At 32.4% G+C, this 17,869-nt stretch overlaps 2 protein-coding genes across 2 annotated transcripts; both read right to left on the reverse strand.

The window, feature by feature from the left end:
• Positions 1 to 1,830: 1,830 nt before the first annotated feature.
• LOC133183125 (DNA polymerase delta subunit 2-like) lies at positions 1,831 to 13,029 on the reverse strand. The gene is made up of 10 exons (XM_061318089.1): positions 12,770 to 13,029; positions 10,132 to 10,253; positions 9,766 to 9,889; positions 9,233 to 9,353; positions 8,294 to 8,489; positions 7,891 to 7,971; positions 7,451 to 7,608; positions 6,312 to 6,439; positions 3,384 to 3,485; positions 1,831 to 2,020 (listed from the first exon to the last, which is right to left on the reverse strand). Exons 1-10 carry the CDS (start codon positions 12,984 to 12,986, stop codon positions 1,881 to 1,883), a joined length of 1,389 nt encoding a protein of 462 aa, XP_061174073.1. The 5' UTR covers positions 12,987 to 13,029; the 3' UTR covers positions 1,831 to 1,880.
• Positions 13,030 to 14,694: 1,665 nt separating this feature from the next.
• LOC133182898 (protein SpAN-like) lies at positions 14,695 to 17,809 on the reverse strand. Its single transcript, XM_061317747.1, has 11 exons — positions 17,732 to 17,809; positions 17,344 to 17,442; positions 17,008 to 17,251; positions 16,606 to 16,732; positions 16,246 to 16,315; positions 15,922 to 16,122; positions 15,677 to 15,806; positions 15,430 to 15,549; positions 15,224 to 15,321; positions 15,013 to 15,131; positions 14,695 to 14,836 (listed from the first exon to the last, which is right to left on the reverse strand). Exons 1-11 carry the CDS (start codon positions 17,807 to 17,809, stop codon positions 14,695 to 14,697), a joined length of 1,428 nt encoding a protein of 475 aa, XP_061173731.1.
• Positions 17,810 to 17,869: the final 60 nt, after the last annotated feature.

Here is a 17,869-nt window from a genome sequence, read left to right on the forward strand (position 1 = left end):
ATAGTGTAGAAGATGAATGCCACCTTTTGCTTCATTGTACATCATATTCAAATTTCAGAGCATTTTTTTTTACCAGTATTGGATTTAAACCAACTTCATTTGATATCAATATGTCAGATTTAGACAAAACCAAATTCCTTTTAGTAAATTTTTCCCAAGACAAACCGGAAAATTCATATACTCAGCATATACTTAGTCTATTATTTATAATAAACGCAATGCGTAATATTACTGTATTCTTAGTGAATGCTATATTGTTAAAAGTGACATGCCGGGCGTTTAAATTCCTATTATATGTATATTTGTTGACAGTTGTTGTAATTGTACATAACACATGTCACTATAATAAACCATTTACTTACTTACTTACCATTAGTCACTTTGAGATTAATACTTGTTCATCTGAAACCGACTCTGACGACTTAAATACGATACAAGCGACCTCGATTGTAGAGATCTTGCAAATTAAAAAAAACCCATTATCAAATAGCATCCCGCCAAAAAAAAAAAGGCCTGTTGTTCTTAGTTTACAGTAGTCCTGCTGTCTGACTGGTTGTCTGCAAACAATTTTCCAATCAAGAAAACAATCAATAAGAAAAAAATAATAAACAATCAATATTCTATTTTGACATAGTTTATCATTGCCCACCTCTAACCTCCAAAGACTTCTTATTTATACAATTCCTTCTTGTCATTTTCATAACGTGCTTTGTTTGCATACACCGTTGCAGTTATGAGACTACATCTTTAAAAAAATAATGATCCAATGCTTAAATATAATTAGCAAATTTTAGAATCTGTTAAAATGAAAATTAATAAATTTGTTACGATTCAGTTCGACTTAAGGAATTCTACAATATGTTTAACGAAAAAAATTCAATAAAACAGAATGCGTTACATTGAATTCAAAAATGAATTTCGATTGTTCCTAAACGGCCTCCATACTATTTAAATTTCAGAAACAATTTCTTCTCGTTTTTTTTTTTTTGGGGGGGGGGGGGGATGTTGTTGTTGGTGACCGTCACTTCGCCAAGAACAAATCGCGTACCATATGCAATTATGAAGATGCTTTGGGCAGATTTCTCAAGCATCTAAAACAGGTGCTCTACAAATATTTCAAATTTTATTTATGGTTACAAAATTTTAAAGATTCACTTCCTTTTCATATATACTTCAAAAAACATTTTCTCAAACTGCTAAGATAACATTTCTGTACCCATGAGATTTATTCTTAAAAGTTCATGTTGATGAATGCATTTCTCAAATTCATTTCTAATGTGTGTATGAATATGTAATGACCCTTACATTTACTTTTTGATTTCTTTCATCCCGTTAATTCATTCATACACATCAAGGATAATGGGTAATAATAGGATCCAGGGTAATGGTAATAAGTAATCGTAATCAGCTGTAATCAATTACAGACTGTTGTGTAATCATGAGTAATCTGTCATCATGCATGTAAATGATTAAATGTAACTGTAATGTAATTGATTTACTCTGAAAAAAATCTTGTAAACATGATTGACTTTATGATATTCAGTGGATATTTTGCATGTCCTTTGGCTTCTGCTTCAATTCCAAAGAGCACAAAAACATGGCCTTCGATCAAGATCCAATACATACAAGTCCCCCCCCCCCCCCCCCCCCGTTTATTTTTTCTTCACTGATATGATGCTTATATGCTGTCAGACACTTTGACATCCTCCTTTCAAATAATTGAAATTCATCTCTTGAAAACATTCATCCATCCATATACCAATACAACACAGATACTGATAGTTCAAATCACTTCAGAACCATACTAAAACTCAAAAGAAAACATAAACATATAGGTAACATTTTATTTTGTATATATAAATATTTTAAATGTTCTACTGCTATCTATTGGGTTCAGGTGTAAAGGAAGCTGAGAACTGGATGGGGTGGCATTCCTGTGTCTTGAGATTGACCATCACTGCTGTAGCTGTCTGACAGAATCTAGGAACACTCACGAGTAGAACCTCCTGTCCTCCAGGCCCTACAAGAGCAAATGTAATGGATATTACATGTTCAAGTGATATCTTTTAGTCTGACCAATGAGATCATTTGTTGTTTTGACAATTAAATGGGTTACATTTCCTTAATATTATCACGGTGTAAATTTTGATACAAACAATTTTAGTGGCCTGTTTTAACTATCTTTGAAATATACTTTTAATCTATTGTAATTACTTAAAACAACATAAAAGACTAATTATTCTAATTACCATGCATGTAACTCAAAATGTGTCAATTTAATCGATTTACTCAACATGTCATGAGTTATTCTATCTAAGCCATCTGTCACTCATGCTCAAATTTTGCTAATTGTCATTGTTATATTTTATTATTTATATGTTACATGCAACATTGTTAAGCAGTCAAGTCCTAGGCTTCGGATTGTTCGGGTGCAATTTTTGGATTTCCAGAATTCGCCCTACCGACCTAAGTTATAATAAAGTGCTATTCCATCGTTAGCATTTTTATGTTTCATTGTTGCCGGAAAGTTTTACACTTACTTTCCCCGGTGATAATATTATGAAATATGAGGTCAGTGTAATAAGGATTTTTGAACTGTTATTTCATTAACATGACCTCTACATTAAATACCAAAAAAAAAGAGATTTTTTTGGCGGTTTTTTTTTGGCGGTCATCCAATTTTTGCCAAATTTTGCGGATACGACAAATCCGCAAAAATTACAATCGCAAAATATTTGTTCAATATTAATTCAAATATTTTTTATGTGCAAGTCTGATAAGTGGTGCGTATGTCAGTCAACCTGATTTGATGCTATGATATAACTTCTTACGCTATATTCTAAAGAAAGAATTATGCTTACGGATGTATGACATAAAAAGGATTTGAAAATAGTTCACGAAGACTTACTAAAAGATAGTATAGCTTAGTCCTCTTCTCATGCACCTTTGATTAACACGTCTTTAAATGAATTTATAAAACGTACACATAGCAGTGTTCTGCCAAATCCTTAGAATTTGGTGTTTATGTCCCGTAATTAAATTTCTGCGGTATAATGCAACCACAGAAATTGGAAATGCAGAAATTAATTGCTATCTTTCGGGGTCAAACTGCAAAACTTTCCAACCACAGAATATACCCTTTAAGTAAATCAAATGTCTGTACTGATATTTTCATGTGAGAAATGTGCAAGAGCTAGTTAACCGTTTAAAAATAGCACAAATTCCAATATTCTTGAAAACCAGTGTGAATGAAAACACAACAAAGAAGCCTAAATTAGATGCAAAGATAATTAGTATGTAAACACATCACAATGATATTAATATTTTTTAACTTCTACAAATAGTATCGCTGTACATTATATTGGGGTCTCTATGTAACTTACCTTTGAACATTTTTGAGTCAAACTTTGTCATGTTTCCAGCAAACAATACATGAGGACAATCCTCAATAATGAAGGGATCCTCTTTATAAAACGGGTAACAGCCTGGAAAGGATTCAAAATGATTCCAAAGATTTAGTCCTACAAAACTTTATAAAGGAACCTACTCAATCCAACATAAAATGAGAAAATGACTTTTCATTTTTAAGGGTTCAAAGTTTTTAGTAACTTTTTAATTTCATGAAAGGAAGTGTGCAACCACTGTAATTGGACAGACTAAATTCTCCAAAATGTAATGTAAATATTCAAAACTAGAACTGTCCAAAGGGGGCAATACCCCCCGCTGGGTTTTTCAGAGAAGGTACCAAATCACTAATGTTTTCTAGATGTGAGAGGTGTTCACAATTTGCTTAAACATTTAGAGTGAAAATTTACTTACTCATTAAATTTTTTTTTAATGAATGAAACTAAGGTGCAGCCTAATAAAACATCAATACTAATAATTACAGTGTTTTTTATTACATTGAAAAAATAGTTTGCAACTATCTGTCATCTTTGTGAGACATGACACTCTGCAAATTGATTGTTGAAAGAAAAAATTATCATAATTAATTATACAAAATCAAATTGATCTTAATACCTTTATATCAAACTCATTTTAAAAATAAAAGGCTGGTTCCAGTAACTATGTATTTTAACAGACATAAATTACAATTAAGAGATTAGACAACAGAGATCTTTATTTCTTTCTGCCCAATTCCCAGGAGACATAGATAAGACCTGCTTGATCAGAGATGCCCTAAGAGCTTCCCACACTGAACTCATTAATCAATCTTTAACTGGATGCATGTCCACTCATTACTCCCAAGGGACAAATGGATTTACACTATCTGCTGTGTAATGTAAAAACTGTTTTTAATACTTTGTGATCTTTTTTTTTTTAGTTCTAATGAGTTGTTTTAAGCTGTATTTCATATTTTTGTACAGATGTTCTAGATTCTATGTCTCAAACCTTAGACATGAACCCGAAATGACTAAGTCAATAAAAAAGGAAAAAAAAAACCAACTGTAAAATGCAGAAAAATTATCAAATAATGTTGAAAATACCAGGTGCACATCTTCATATGGTAAAGAATAAGTGTACAAATTTTCATACAAATCTATGCAATAGTCTCTGGGAACAGATCCGGACAAAACCACATAATAAAAATGAAAAAAACACCTGTAAAATGCAAAAAAATTATCCAATCATAATGAAAATACCAGGAGCACACCTTCATATGGCGAATAATAAGTGTACAAATTTTCAGACAAATCCTTGCAACAGTTTCCAAGAAATGGTCTGGACAAAATCTCGTCTACAGACAGACAGACGGACAGACAGACAGACGGACAAGCTGATTCCAATATACCCCCCCCTAAACTTCGTTTGCAGGGGGTATAAAAACTTCGTTTGCAGGGGGTATAACAATGTCATGTTGAACAAATGACACTTTTGCCAATAATTTTAAATAAATAGAAGCATGTACATGCCAGGGATGGGGTCAATTACTTTAAAAAGTAATTAATTAAATTACAATTACTTTGACTTTTTCTTCAATTAAATTACAATTAAATTACAGGCTTTCTAAGACATGTAATTAATTAAATTACAATTACTTTGCAAAAGTAATTAATTAAATTACAAATTACATTTTTAATTTTTTGAAAATTTTTATAATCCTTGTCAATGAATATACAGAACATCATTTATTTGTATATAAGCTCAGCCTCTGCACAAACAGTACAAGAAATAATATGCTATATATAGGCATTGTGTATCGTTCTTGGTTTAATTAAATTTTATAACATTTATTTACAAAACAATAAGAATCTCCTTAAAGAACTATCCCAGTTTGCATGATGCAGTTTCCACCACACAAAACCTACATGTACACAAATTGCATGGCTTATGATATTTGATTAAAAGTGAGTATTTTAATAGAGTGAAATGAATCGCAACTGTAACCCCTCAAATTAAATATTTCCTTTGAAGGTAACCTGAACATCCTAAATTGCTATTTATGTTGAACAATTTTACTTCATAAATCAGAATTGTACAGATAGAAAATTCATTCATAAAAATCTGTTTAGATGTTAAAATAATTATCAAATTGAAAGCTTTTTTTTTTCTAAAGCTAGCGGAGCATTTTAAATTGAAATAATTATCTTCATTGGCTTTGTCTTCTAAATCATGGAATGAATATCTCTTTAGAGGAGTTGATTTGTTTTGATTGCAATTTAAAGCTGTGATCTGGAGGGCAATTATCTCTTCCCAACAAGAGAGAACTTAATTAATGACACACACCTTCTTTTTCTTTATTATTGATCAAACAACAAAGATTGAAATATAATAAATGTGTGTTTCATAGCTGAATAGACCTAAGATAGGTGGTTCAAAATTCATATTTATAATCATAGATAAAAAAATTCAAAATTTACATAATGATTAGAAATAAACTAGTTTATTATTATCAAGCCAATCATTTAATTATTTTGTAAGCATTAACCTAAGATTTTGTATAAATGAAGGATTGAGGATATGTTTAACAATAAAATAAAAACCAGTAAAATGGGGAGGTAGTGGTGACGATATATCATGAATATATCATGAATGTGTATTATATAAAGTAATTGAATGTAATTGAAAAAGTAATTGAAATTACGTGGTATTTTTTCAGTGTAATTAATTAAATTACAATTACAAGTAATTGAAAAAATGTTCAATTACAAATTACTTCCAATTACTTCAAAAAATGTAATTAATTACAGTCAATTACAATTACTTTTTTCAATTACCCCATCCCTGGTACATGCAGTGTGAACATGGAAAAAAATTTTCAATCAGACTCTTTTCAATGATATTCAATAGAAGAAAAAGTTTCAATATACCGAGTGTATCTGGAGCAGTGGGTGCTAGATGCCCCCACTCCAAGTTTTTCTCTAAGATATCAAGTGGTTCCTCATTGGTGCTGTATTTAATGATATCCTGGACTGGTTGGCCAGATGTCCCAAGTACCCTGTAAATACACAACAAATAATCAACACTTTCCCAACCATCGTATTGTTTGATGACTTAAATACATGATGTTTAAATAGCTCATCTTAATATCATCATCAGTAAGATAGATAGAGGATATCTATATTGTGTGATTTGATATTTGCTTCATCCAACAAGTTGAAATGGTGTATATTTGAGAGGCTTGCCCAATATACACCAGGTCAACAAGTTGGATAAAGCAAATATCAAATCACACAATTATCGATGTTCTATTTATCTCATATGATTTTCATTTTTTTTAAAACATAAGTGACACTCAGTTGGAGATTTATTTAAATATAAACTTTTGACTGGAAGTTGTACAGTGTTGTACAGACTGAGGATCATGAATCATACTCTGAAATCAATCTGAGTACGGCCACAGTATTAGGCTACTTGTAGATCCCTGTTAGATCCATGGTAAATTATAAAGTATAATGTAAGAAAGCATTGTTGAAAGTGACTAGACTTTCCTGTATGGTCAAATGAATCTTGCACCAACAACATAACTGCTAGGCCTAGTTTCCAAAGACATTGATTGGGGATGGGCAGGTTAACATCTGTTATCGCAGTAGTCAGTAAAAAAGATATTTCATTGAGGTAAAACGGGTCTTTTCCTGTTTTTAACAAATATTTTTGTTCATTAGCATTCCTTTGATAATGCAAGAACATTTAACAAATAGAAGTTTTGATAAATTTACATCTTGAAGTGAGGGGTTGTGTTAAAACTGGAAGTGCTATTGATGAAGCACATACCCGTGGATAAAGAATAGGTTTATCTTATGGGTAGTATCTACCACACATATATGTATGAGATAAATGGCCTCAATGTTATTCCCAAATAAATTCTAAGCTATTTATTTATTATATTCAGAACTATTTTTTTCTTCTTTAATAATTATATAAATGTGAAATACATTCTCATCTCAGGATCTTTCACAGATTTTCCTTTCTCTATTTATTAATTATAAATAAATGTACATTTACTTACCTAACCCCTTCTATTGTAAAGTCATAAGGGTTGGTCACAGTCTGAAAGGTGGGATAACGTAGGGCCTGGGGAAACATACACTTATGAAGGGGCTGCTGTGGCAGGGTGTAATTGGCAGGGTCAAATTCCCCTGGCATCAAATCAACATCAACTGAGCTCTAAAAATAGCATAAAATAAAGGTTCCATTAAATCATTTGAAATTTTACTATCAGTATTATAAGCAAATTGAACAAAACAAAACACTGATCACACAGAAATTTCTAAGACTATAACTTTAATGATATTATATCTTTTCCTAAAAGATCTCATAAGTCTTGAAGGAATGAAATAAGTTCTAGCAATTTCTTTTGTAAAATTTGCTTGAATCACAAAAAATATTGGCAATCCAGTGAAAACTTTGAAATAACTGCTTATCTCAAGTAATGAAGATAACCCTTACTGCAAGTTGTGTGAAGACATCATCGAGACTTTTAATGGCTTCCACACTTCCAGCAGCTGATTTCTTGCTAAGATACTTTGCCTGCAAACATAAACATATTTAAATCAAGATATAAAAATTCCTTGCTTTGAGACAAACACCCCAAAATAAATTATGAATTATCCACATATGTAGTTGAACTTCGGTATCTCGAAAATTGATATCTCAAATACTATGGATAGTCAACGCGAATTGGAAATCCCAAGAACTTTTTCTTATATATTTTAACATCAATATTTCAACAATTGGATATGATCAAGATATCTTGAAGTTTCTTCTCAGTCTCATCTCATTTGAGATAACAAGATTTGACTGTATTTGTATTTTTCAGACTATCTAAAATTATGATCACTTCATTTCTTACCTTTTGCAAACTGTCCTTGTCTTGAGTGCTAGAACTCAGGGAATTTCCAGCGATGACAATTCTGGAAATCTCTGAACAATGACCTTGTTCTTGACTATTACCCAGCATCCCTGTTACCATGTCAACAAAAAGCTGCAAAGTGAAGCTCTGCTCCTCCTTACTGCCCAACTCCAGTCCTGATATCAGAACTAAATACCTGACAGAACAACATGAAAAATTAACTTAAATTTGCAGAATAAAATGCCAGTAAGCATGCATGTATTTCAAAAATTATGTCAGAAAGCTTCTAAGAAAATGTATATACTTTTTATGACCACAAAGTAGGGCTGTGCAATAATATCAATATTCCGGTATCTTGGGATTCATTAACAAAAAATATCATATTGCAATATGTTTTTTGAGTTCCATATATACTGGCAAACTGCTTGGGCTTTAGATTTCTTAAGTAAAAAATGAAATTTAATATGTCAGAGATGTTTTCAATCGTGCCAAACAGTACCAAATGGTAAGGTGGTTGTTGTATGGTCGCATTTCATTCCAAAACTAGTGACAACAACAAAAAATTTTTTTTGTAACTTTGTATTTATAATAGTTTTACACATATAGATGAAAGTTAATAAAATAAGCAAACAAGCATTTTAACTGTCATTGAAAATATTGCAATACATATCACAATACAGTTAAAAATATTGCAATATATCGCAATACAAAATTCCCAGCTGATACCTAGTCCTACCACAAAGCCAGTTTCTTTCTAAGTTTTCTTCATATAATTTGTATAAAATTATTATCCTCCATAATTTTCAAGCTACAGCTAGCTAAATGTCTCAAATTACTGACACAACAATGAAAATGAATAAACAAATCAATTAAATCCTCCCAGCTGACAAGTCAGGGCAAAAAAATCCAAAACAGAGAAATAAGGCTGAAAAATCTTACTTGTCTTTCTCTATGATGGGTCTAGGGACCTGCTCATTTAACATTCTGAAACAGTATTTTTCCACGTGGAACTTTCCACGGTCGTCATCTGGCTCTTTACCATAAACAGCAATGATTACACCTATCAGACAAAAATTATTGTTAAAATCAAGTTGGCTGAAACATTCAATTGACACTTTACAAACACATTGGATTTTTTTTTCTTCCTAGAAAAAAACCTTCTTAAAAGGCAGTTGTTTGCAATAAGTTAAATACACATGAAGAGAATATACACAAGATGTCATAAACTACCAGTAATTTATTTTTCTTCCATGAACAAAACATTCTTAAATGCAGTTGTTTGAAATAAGTTATACAAGTACACGGAGAGAATTCATAAAAGATTCAATAAATTATCATACTATTATAACCTATCTGACTTTATAAAACAAAGCAGTATTTTTAATGTACAAGTAATGTTGTATTTTAGTGGATTCCATTTCCTGGAATTTTTAAATGACATGTTATTACTTGTTATTCGAATAGAACTTGACCTGTCACAGCAGTTTGAACATCCAGGTCTCCCACCAGAATAATTCTCTGTAGTTCATCCTCCAAGTACAGTTTGTCTGAGTCATCCACAAACTTTGTTCTCACAGGCTGGGGCATCAAATTATGCTAGACATATAAATATAGACAAATTAATCAACTTCTTCAGAAATTTAATATGCTGCTTTTTACTATTCTTTCTTTTGAAATATTGTAAAAGTTATTTTTTTTTATATTCAATTTTCAAGTTTGGTTTCAGTTTGAATTTTTTTTTTGGTTGTTTTTGAAATTACAGACATTTTTTTTTGGATGGATTATTAACTTATACATGTATAGCAAGAGAAAAGAATTTGGAGAATTAAAAGCTTTACCTCCTCGCTGATTTCTTGTAAAATACTTGGCTTCAGTTCCATGTGTTTAAACAGAGTCCCAACAACAACACAGGTTTCATCACTTTGCAGTTCATGTAACTTCCTAATACAAATATCCTTTCCTACAAATTTCCAATTATAATAAATGAGAATAGACGTAAAAAAAGAATGCTTAGGACATAAATTATGCCTAGCAAATCCTGAGGTCAAGTCAAAAACTCAACTTGAAAATATGATAAACACTCTCAAGACTCTAAATTAAAAGTTTTCTTAGTGATAAAAAAAACAAAAGGTGGCCCATCGACCTGGATAAGTAAAGAGCTAGGTTCACTTTATGCATAAAATGGCCCTGTAGATACACCAATTTATTGACTAATACCCCATGTACCATTTTCAACATTATTATAAAGTAGAGACTTAGTGCTTTCAGTTTATACAACAGAATTTCCTTTGAAGAGTCCAGGCATTGAAAAACAGGTTGTGTGAAATTGCAATGTTATTGAATTTCACAGAAAACAGGTGTTTTTGAGAACCTTCAGCAAAGAATTAAAATATGAGCACACCCCTCGATCAAAAAATTAAAATATGTTTTATAATCTTCATTAACAGTTCTTTTACAATATATTTACACATTTTGGATCGGAGGTTGTGCTGTATATGAAATATTGAAAAATGGCATCATAATTTGGCTATTTTTGAAGAAATATTCAGGATATGTGAATAATGACACAATTCATGACGTCATAATGCATTGACTAGAAAGAAAATTACGTCATTTTCAGTAGATATTCATTCACCAAGTGCTCAAGTATTATTTATTGCCTTGTTGACTAAAACTATACAGTTTTGAATTTTCAGAAATTCACAGGGCCAAAAAAGGCCCTAAGTGGCTCTTGCTCTTTTAAGTTTGACCAGTACCTCAATCTATTTGGGTTTTAGGGACATCACATTTGACTTTTTTTTGTCGAGTGAATATTAAAAATTATTTCCATTTCAAAAATAAACATGTAGATTATGTACAGGATCCTACATAGGAACAATACTATTCTCTATTGAGAAGTTGATGGCTCGTTTTAATACTCTCCCTCAACTTCTCTACGAAAGGCCTAATAAAAGCAGTTCAGAAAATGACTAAATGAAGAACCAAACCGGGTCCCACTTCGATCGATGTTTTAGGATTGATGCATTATCATAGACATATTTTGGATGCACAGATGTTGTTTTGCAATGGAAATGTGATTAAAAATACCCATTCTGCTGACTTAAATACATTTATCATGGTAGAACACTTACTTGCGATATCTGTGTCACTGGATTTGTTTATTCATTCAAAACTGCATTTGAACCCGGTTGACCTCTAAAACTATTGCTCCAGGTAACTGTTTAACACTGGGACATTTTAATCAAATTTATGCGGAGAAAATTTTTTAGACTTTTTTTTAGAGGTCAACCGGGTTCAAACGCAGTTTTGAATGAATAAACAAATCAGGTGACACAGATATAGCAAGAAAGTGTTCTACCATGATAAATGTTTTTAAGTCAGCATGGGTATTTTTAATGGCATTTCCATTGCAAAACAACATCTGTGCATCCAAAATATGTCTATGATAATGCATCAATCCTAAACATCGATCGAAGTGGTACCCGGTTTGGTTCTTCATTTAGTCAATTTCTGAACTGCTTTTATTAGGCCTTTCATAGAGAAGTTGAGGGAGAGTATTAAATCGAGCCATCAACTTCTCAACAGAGAATAGAACAATACACAAAACGTGAAAGAAGGAAGTAATTTTCAAATTTTACAAATGATAACAAATTATCTTTAAGATCTTCATATACAATCAAAACAAGAAAGAATAATACATGTGTGTGTGGGTTATATGTAGAGAGAATTTCACATCGTTAAAATGATATTTTCTAAATAACAGAATCATTCCATGTGATGATAATACCTTTATCAGAGACCAATCTAATTAAAATTAGATGTTCCGAATCCGCTACCGCTTCTCAAACATCTAACAACATCCCATTAGGGGTCACGTCAGAACGACCTTTCGATTACCCAATGAAATCGCCGTCTCTGAAATCTTAGCTTATAGTTCGGATGCGTTTCTTTTTTTACTGCCAAACCTAAATGCCCGAGGGGTTTCGTAGTAAACAAAATATGCATGGTGAAGACCGTGCTAAATATGAATGTGACGTGTGGGATATATAGACGTATACATGTAGTTTGTGCATTTTCGTTTGCATTATTTAGGTAAGAATGCCAAATTGGCGGATTATACGTTCAATTTATACCAAAATTACTTTAATTCAACGTAAGACAGTCTACTGAGCATCAGTAATGTTAAGATGTAGCCGTGGAACTAATTTTAGAATCGTATACAGAAGGTTGAATCTGATTGGCCAAAATTTTTATGTTATTCATAATCGAAAGGTCGCTCTGACGTGACCCCTAATGGGATGTTGTTAGATGTTTGAGAAGCGGTAGCGGATTCGGAACATCTAATTTTAATTAGATTGATCAGAGACATAAATAGCGTTATTCTGTCTTAATCATAGTTTATGAAGCAGATGATTGTATCTACTAACACACAACTAGGTAGGTAGCCAAATGCATTTTTGTGAATATCATCATTACCCCATTTTCTTCTAGCAGCAATTTCAACTTTTGGACGCACTTCCCAAAGTCGTTCAGCGTAAAGGTGTGCATATTGCCTGTTAAATGTCCTATCCTTCAATAAAAACCTTTGAGAACAATCTGAAAAATTGCTTGACTGTCTTTCGAATCTAGTGTGTGTTTGATGAGGCTTTGACAACAAGTCACTAGAGTGGTCATTTCCTCTTTTCTCAAACATTTTTCTTTTTTAGTTTTTGTTTATCGCCCTCCATTCGCGCCAGAACTCTTTCGTCTAGTGAGGTACAAATGTCAATGAACAAAGTAATTCGCACTAAAGTATCTCGTACATGCTTTTGGTGGGATCATCAAATAGTATGTTTTTAATTATATGTGAAAAAATTTTCCTACAAGAAATTCTATTACTTTTGAGCTTTTTTAAAGTTTGCATGAAAAGAGGAAAATTTTATTTTTCACTTGAATTCTGGCCGACCGGTACTTTTTAAGTTAATTCATGTTTAATTTCCTAGAATTTAACTTTGCCCAATAATCAAAGATGCATGAAGTAAAAATCATTTACAAATCAATCAATATTCAAAGAGCAGTTCAAGTTTTGTGGCAGATTTAAGAAAACAAGTGTTAACCTTGGTAAATATCCATGGCCATGTGATATGAATAATAACTCATACATGTAATGTGAAAAAAAAAATACACAAACTATCGCTTATACCATTTAAAGTAATTTTTCATATGAATATTCTCATTAATACTTAAATATCGTTTTCTAACATTTAATCATAAAATTTCACCAGTTAAAAAAAAGTCAATAAAAAATGTTCAGTGCATGCTGTAAATAAATTTCACTAAAAAGAGAATTTTCCAAATTGCTGCACTTAAGGTTCATTGACCCTCTACAAGAGAGATAACTCTCACTGGAATAAAGGACTATTATTCCTTTCAATTATTGATAAGTTAAAGAGTATTTATGTCAAATTTTGCCGCCCAAGGTATACTGAAATTGTGTGAATTTTAGTTAGAAATTAGATTTCATTGGGGAAATGGTTAGCGTTAAATCCAATTTTTATATAAGTGAACAGGGGGTGATGACCCTTAAGTTCCGAGCTCAAAAATCATGCGCGGATCTAGAGGGGGTGGGGGGGGGTCCGCCCCCCCCCCCCGGAAGAATATGCAGAGTTATTAAAAGTATATTAAAAGTATATACTGAAGCAAAAAAAAAATGACTTTGGACCCCCACCCCCACCCGAGTAGAAACGTGGATCCCATCACCACCACCACGAAATAGGTTTATTTTCCCTTGAGAATGGATCAACAGGTTTTTTTTTTTTTTTTTTTTTTTTGTTTGTCAAGAAATTTCTTGATTGGATTTTTTTTTGACTGGAGTGATCCCCCCCCCCTGAAAAAAATGTCTAGATCCGCGCCTGAAAATTATATATTACTTTGAATTCAAATCTCTTGGCATAGAGTTCTTTATTACATGTGCATATCTACATGTATATGTACGTGTATAAGATAAAAAGGTTTTCTTGTAACAGAAGTGCCTTACCTGTCTTAACTTATACAATAAGTCGAAAATGGAAGTAAGGTAATTACAAAACATTTATCATGGGCGTTACTTAAAGTTAACTGCTAGGAAAAAAAACTATTATTTTCATAAATGTGCATTCTAAAATTAATTCTTGACTATTCATGTTTGCAATGTTTCATAATATGTACAAATATACAAAAAAATTAAGGGGACATTAAAATTATTTTATTTGTGTCCATATGCATGAAATAACTTCACATAAAAAACAAACAAATGTTTCATTTCGCTTTTGACAGACAAATTCAGAATTTTCAATCTCAGTGTCCTTAAATTCGAATGAAGAGGCGCAAAAGACCATTCTATTTTAGTCCATTTTGTATACTCGCAGGAGATGTAGATATTATCAGGTATGTATGGTGTATCTCGCCTTAAAGCCCGTGAACTCGTTGGAGTCGTCCGCGTGGAGCTTGACCATCAGCGTGTTGCCAGGGTACTCCAATGTCCGTGGAGGCCTGTTTTCGTCACCCTGTTCTTCCCCACAAAATCTGCGAAAAGAACCCTCAATAAATTTCCATTCTAAATCTAAAATCTTCAAAACAGTCTTTGTTGCAGTTCTTTTCTCACCGAATCTTTTATTTTTCATTCTAAGCCTTTAACTTTTTTACTTTATGAACACCTTAATCTCGTTCAAATACCCCCTTTTTTTCACCCTGTCGCTTACCTAGCGCCACCTATGTGAGGCCCACCCAAAAACACTTCCAGCCAGTCATAGTAACACGTGACGTCACTCTCTACCATAAAATCCTCCATAGTGAGTGTAATTCTGGATCCGGGTGGTCCCTACGCAATGAAAACAAGACCCAAAAATCATTTAAAAGGGCCCGATTTTGAGCAATAAGCAGCATTTCGTATTGCTAAGATTTTTGTCTTACCTTAATGACCCAAGTACACTCTGCATAGGACGTGTAATCCCCTGGATAGTTTGGAGACGTGAAAACTCCACTCGTTCCTGTTAGTTCGCCTCCACAGTCTGGAAAGAAATATCATATATGATTTTCAAAGAGTAAAGAATGTAGATCTATATTATTTATAATTTTATGAATTTTTAAATTGACTTAAAAAAATAAACTTAACTTACTTGTGTTGCTTTGAGCAACTTCCGAGCAGTCTCTTCCGGAGAGTCCGTTGGGACACAGACATGCGCAGTTTGGTCCAACATATCCCTCATTTTTACAATTCAGTTGAACTGGACAACTTGCTAGAAACAAACAATGGTCAAGGTCAATGGAACATACATGTAAGAGAAGGTATAATGAATTATTAGTATTTATACCATATGATTGCTAGTTTCTCTAACAATTAAAACAATTTCACCAAATAGGTACCTGAACATTTATATAGATCGTTGGCAGTTTTCACGTCCAGAAAACTTAGAACATCCCTTTGACCCATCGTGTTAAGAAGGTTCTTCATGCGTGGTACGATTGTTTTTGACTGCCCATCCTTACTCATATACTGCAACACATATGTAATTCATCATAAAGTACTTCCTTACATTTTAGTACATGTCAATCAATTTTATCCGGTTCCGATGTTAAGTTTCGTGAGGGTAAACAAAACAGCAACTTACCGTTGGACCGTAATGCATTACAGAGGATATATCATAAGGTTCAATGTCTTCTATACTTCGAACACCAATTTTCTTAAAGTCCATTTCGAACCCCTGTTTGATATTATTGGTGTAAATTGTCACGTGATCGTCCCTGTCCGGTCGAGAGTGTTCGTGGTAAAATCCAATGCTGTGCGCAATTTCATGCGAAATAGATCCAATCTACAAATTCCAATTGCTCATTTGTTACGTTATATACAGAACAAAGAGTGTGTTTTTTCAATGCGTGTTGCAATTGACATACAAACAGATGTAGTTTGTAACTAAAACATAACGGAAATATACCGATTGTTTGCAGTATCCTCCAACCATTATTTCTTGGGGACCACCTCGTCGACCGACGGGAGACTGGCATCTTTCAAAAAAATACTTACATTTGACACATGTGAAAATTGACACATTTTGTACTCTAAATCTGTCGCAATGAAATTCAAATGTTACATAGTTGTCCATTACTACAACAGCAACAGTCAATAATTTTTTTAAGAAGAGAGAAAATCATATTACATCTGCGTTCATGATTACATGACAGGACCCATAGGGAGCAGTATTAAGGGGGGTGTTCTCTATTGTTTAGTATATAATTGCAAAATTAGTATCCCCCCCAGCCCAGTTTCTAAAGGTCTGTAGTAATAAATTAGTTACCCTTGTGAGGGCACAAATATAATCCTGTCCGAGGACCCTGATCTCTGACTGTACTCCCTAAACCTCAAACACGTGCTCTCCTCCCACAGCTTCATGGCAGCCTTGATATTTGTTATGGCTTCTTGATCTGTTCGAAATTTGAAGAAATCTTAGTGATTTATAGAGTTTCAAAATTATCAATTCATAAATTCATAAGTATGTTTAATAAAATACTAAGACCATAGAATGCGATGATTTGTTATTACAGAACACAAATTTAAAAAAAAAATCATTAAAAAAAATATCCTGGAACTGGAACTGTTATTGCACCAATCTGCACGTTTTGGACATCGGAAAACTTTTTAAAAATATAAGTAGATCTAGCTTTTGATAATAATACCGATAAAACTGCTAATTTATTACCAAGTCCACTTGACAGCTGATAATAAACTATCCCATTCGGCCAAAGTTTCATTTCATTGGCTACAGCCTTCCTACGTACACGCCCTCTAGATTCCATTTCTTGTAGGTCTTCTTTCTCTTCCGGTGAGAGTGACATATCAGATTCGAACTCCAGTCCATCTTGTTCTGCAGGCTTGTGGACATTTTTTGTTTTAATTTTACGGACTCTGTGTTTATTTTGATTAATATAATTATTAATCGGTGCCTAAAGATGAAAGAAAAAAAATATTGTATTTACTCATTGTAAAATTTTTACAAAAATTCACCATCTTTTTAATAAAGGAATATCATACTCACATTGGGAATTAATTCTTCCGAATCTGTCTTTGTACCAAGTCTGCGTAAAAAACGTTCAACATCTTCCAAATCTTTGTGTACCGATTCCCAGTCATCACCCTGAAGTTCAGCAAAACAATTTTTTTTAATTTGCCCAATGTTTTACCTAATAAGTAAATGTCCATCATTTTTATATTTAAAAAAAAAACAAGTTTTTTTTTTAAATACAAGAAATGAATAAATAATACAGTAAATAAATAAATGATAAATGAAAAAAAAACACAAAAACAAACAAATAAAACAAAAAACAAATGAGAAAGCAAAAATGATAATCTATGATAATATAAATAGTATTTAACAATATAACTGACTTATAGATTACTTAAGATTTTTTTTTCTTTGGACTTACTTTGTTAGCAATGGAAATTGGACTACCCAGCACGTGCACCACACTAATCAGAAGGCCCGCAAAAATTATCACCGACATGTTGTTGTTGTGCCTGAGCCGATGTGAACCATCTTTTATATAGAAACATTTCAAAGGAAG

Source organism: Saccostrea echinata, unplaced genomic scaffold, assembly GCF_033153115.1.
Source record: "Saccostrea echinata isolate AGI-Se365-2 ecotype Australia unplaced genomic scaffold, CSIRO_AGI_Sech_v1 ptg000009l, whole genome shotgun sequence".
In the NCBI taxonomy this organism is placed as follows: Eukaryota; Metazoa; Mollusca; class Bivalvia; order Ostreida; family Ostreidae; genus Saccostrea; species Saccostrea echinata.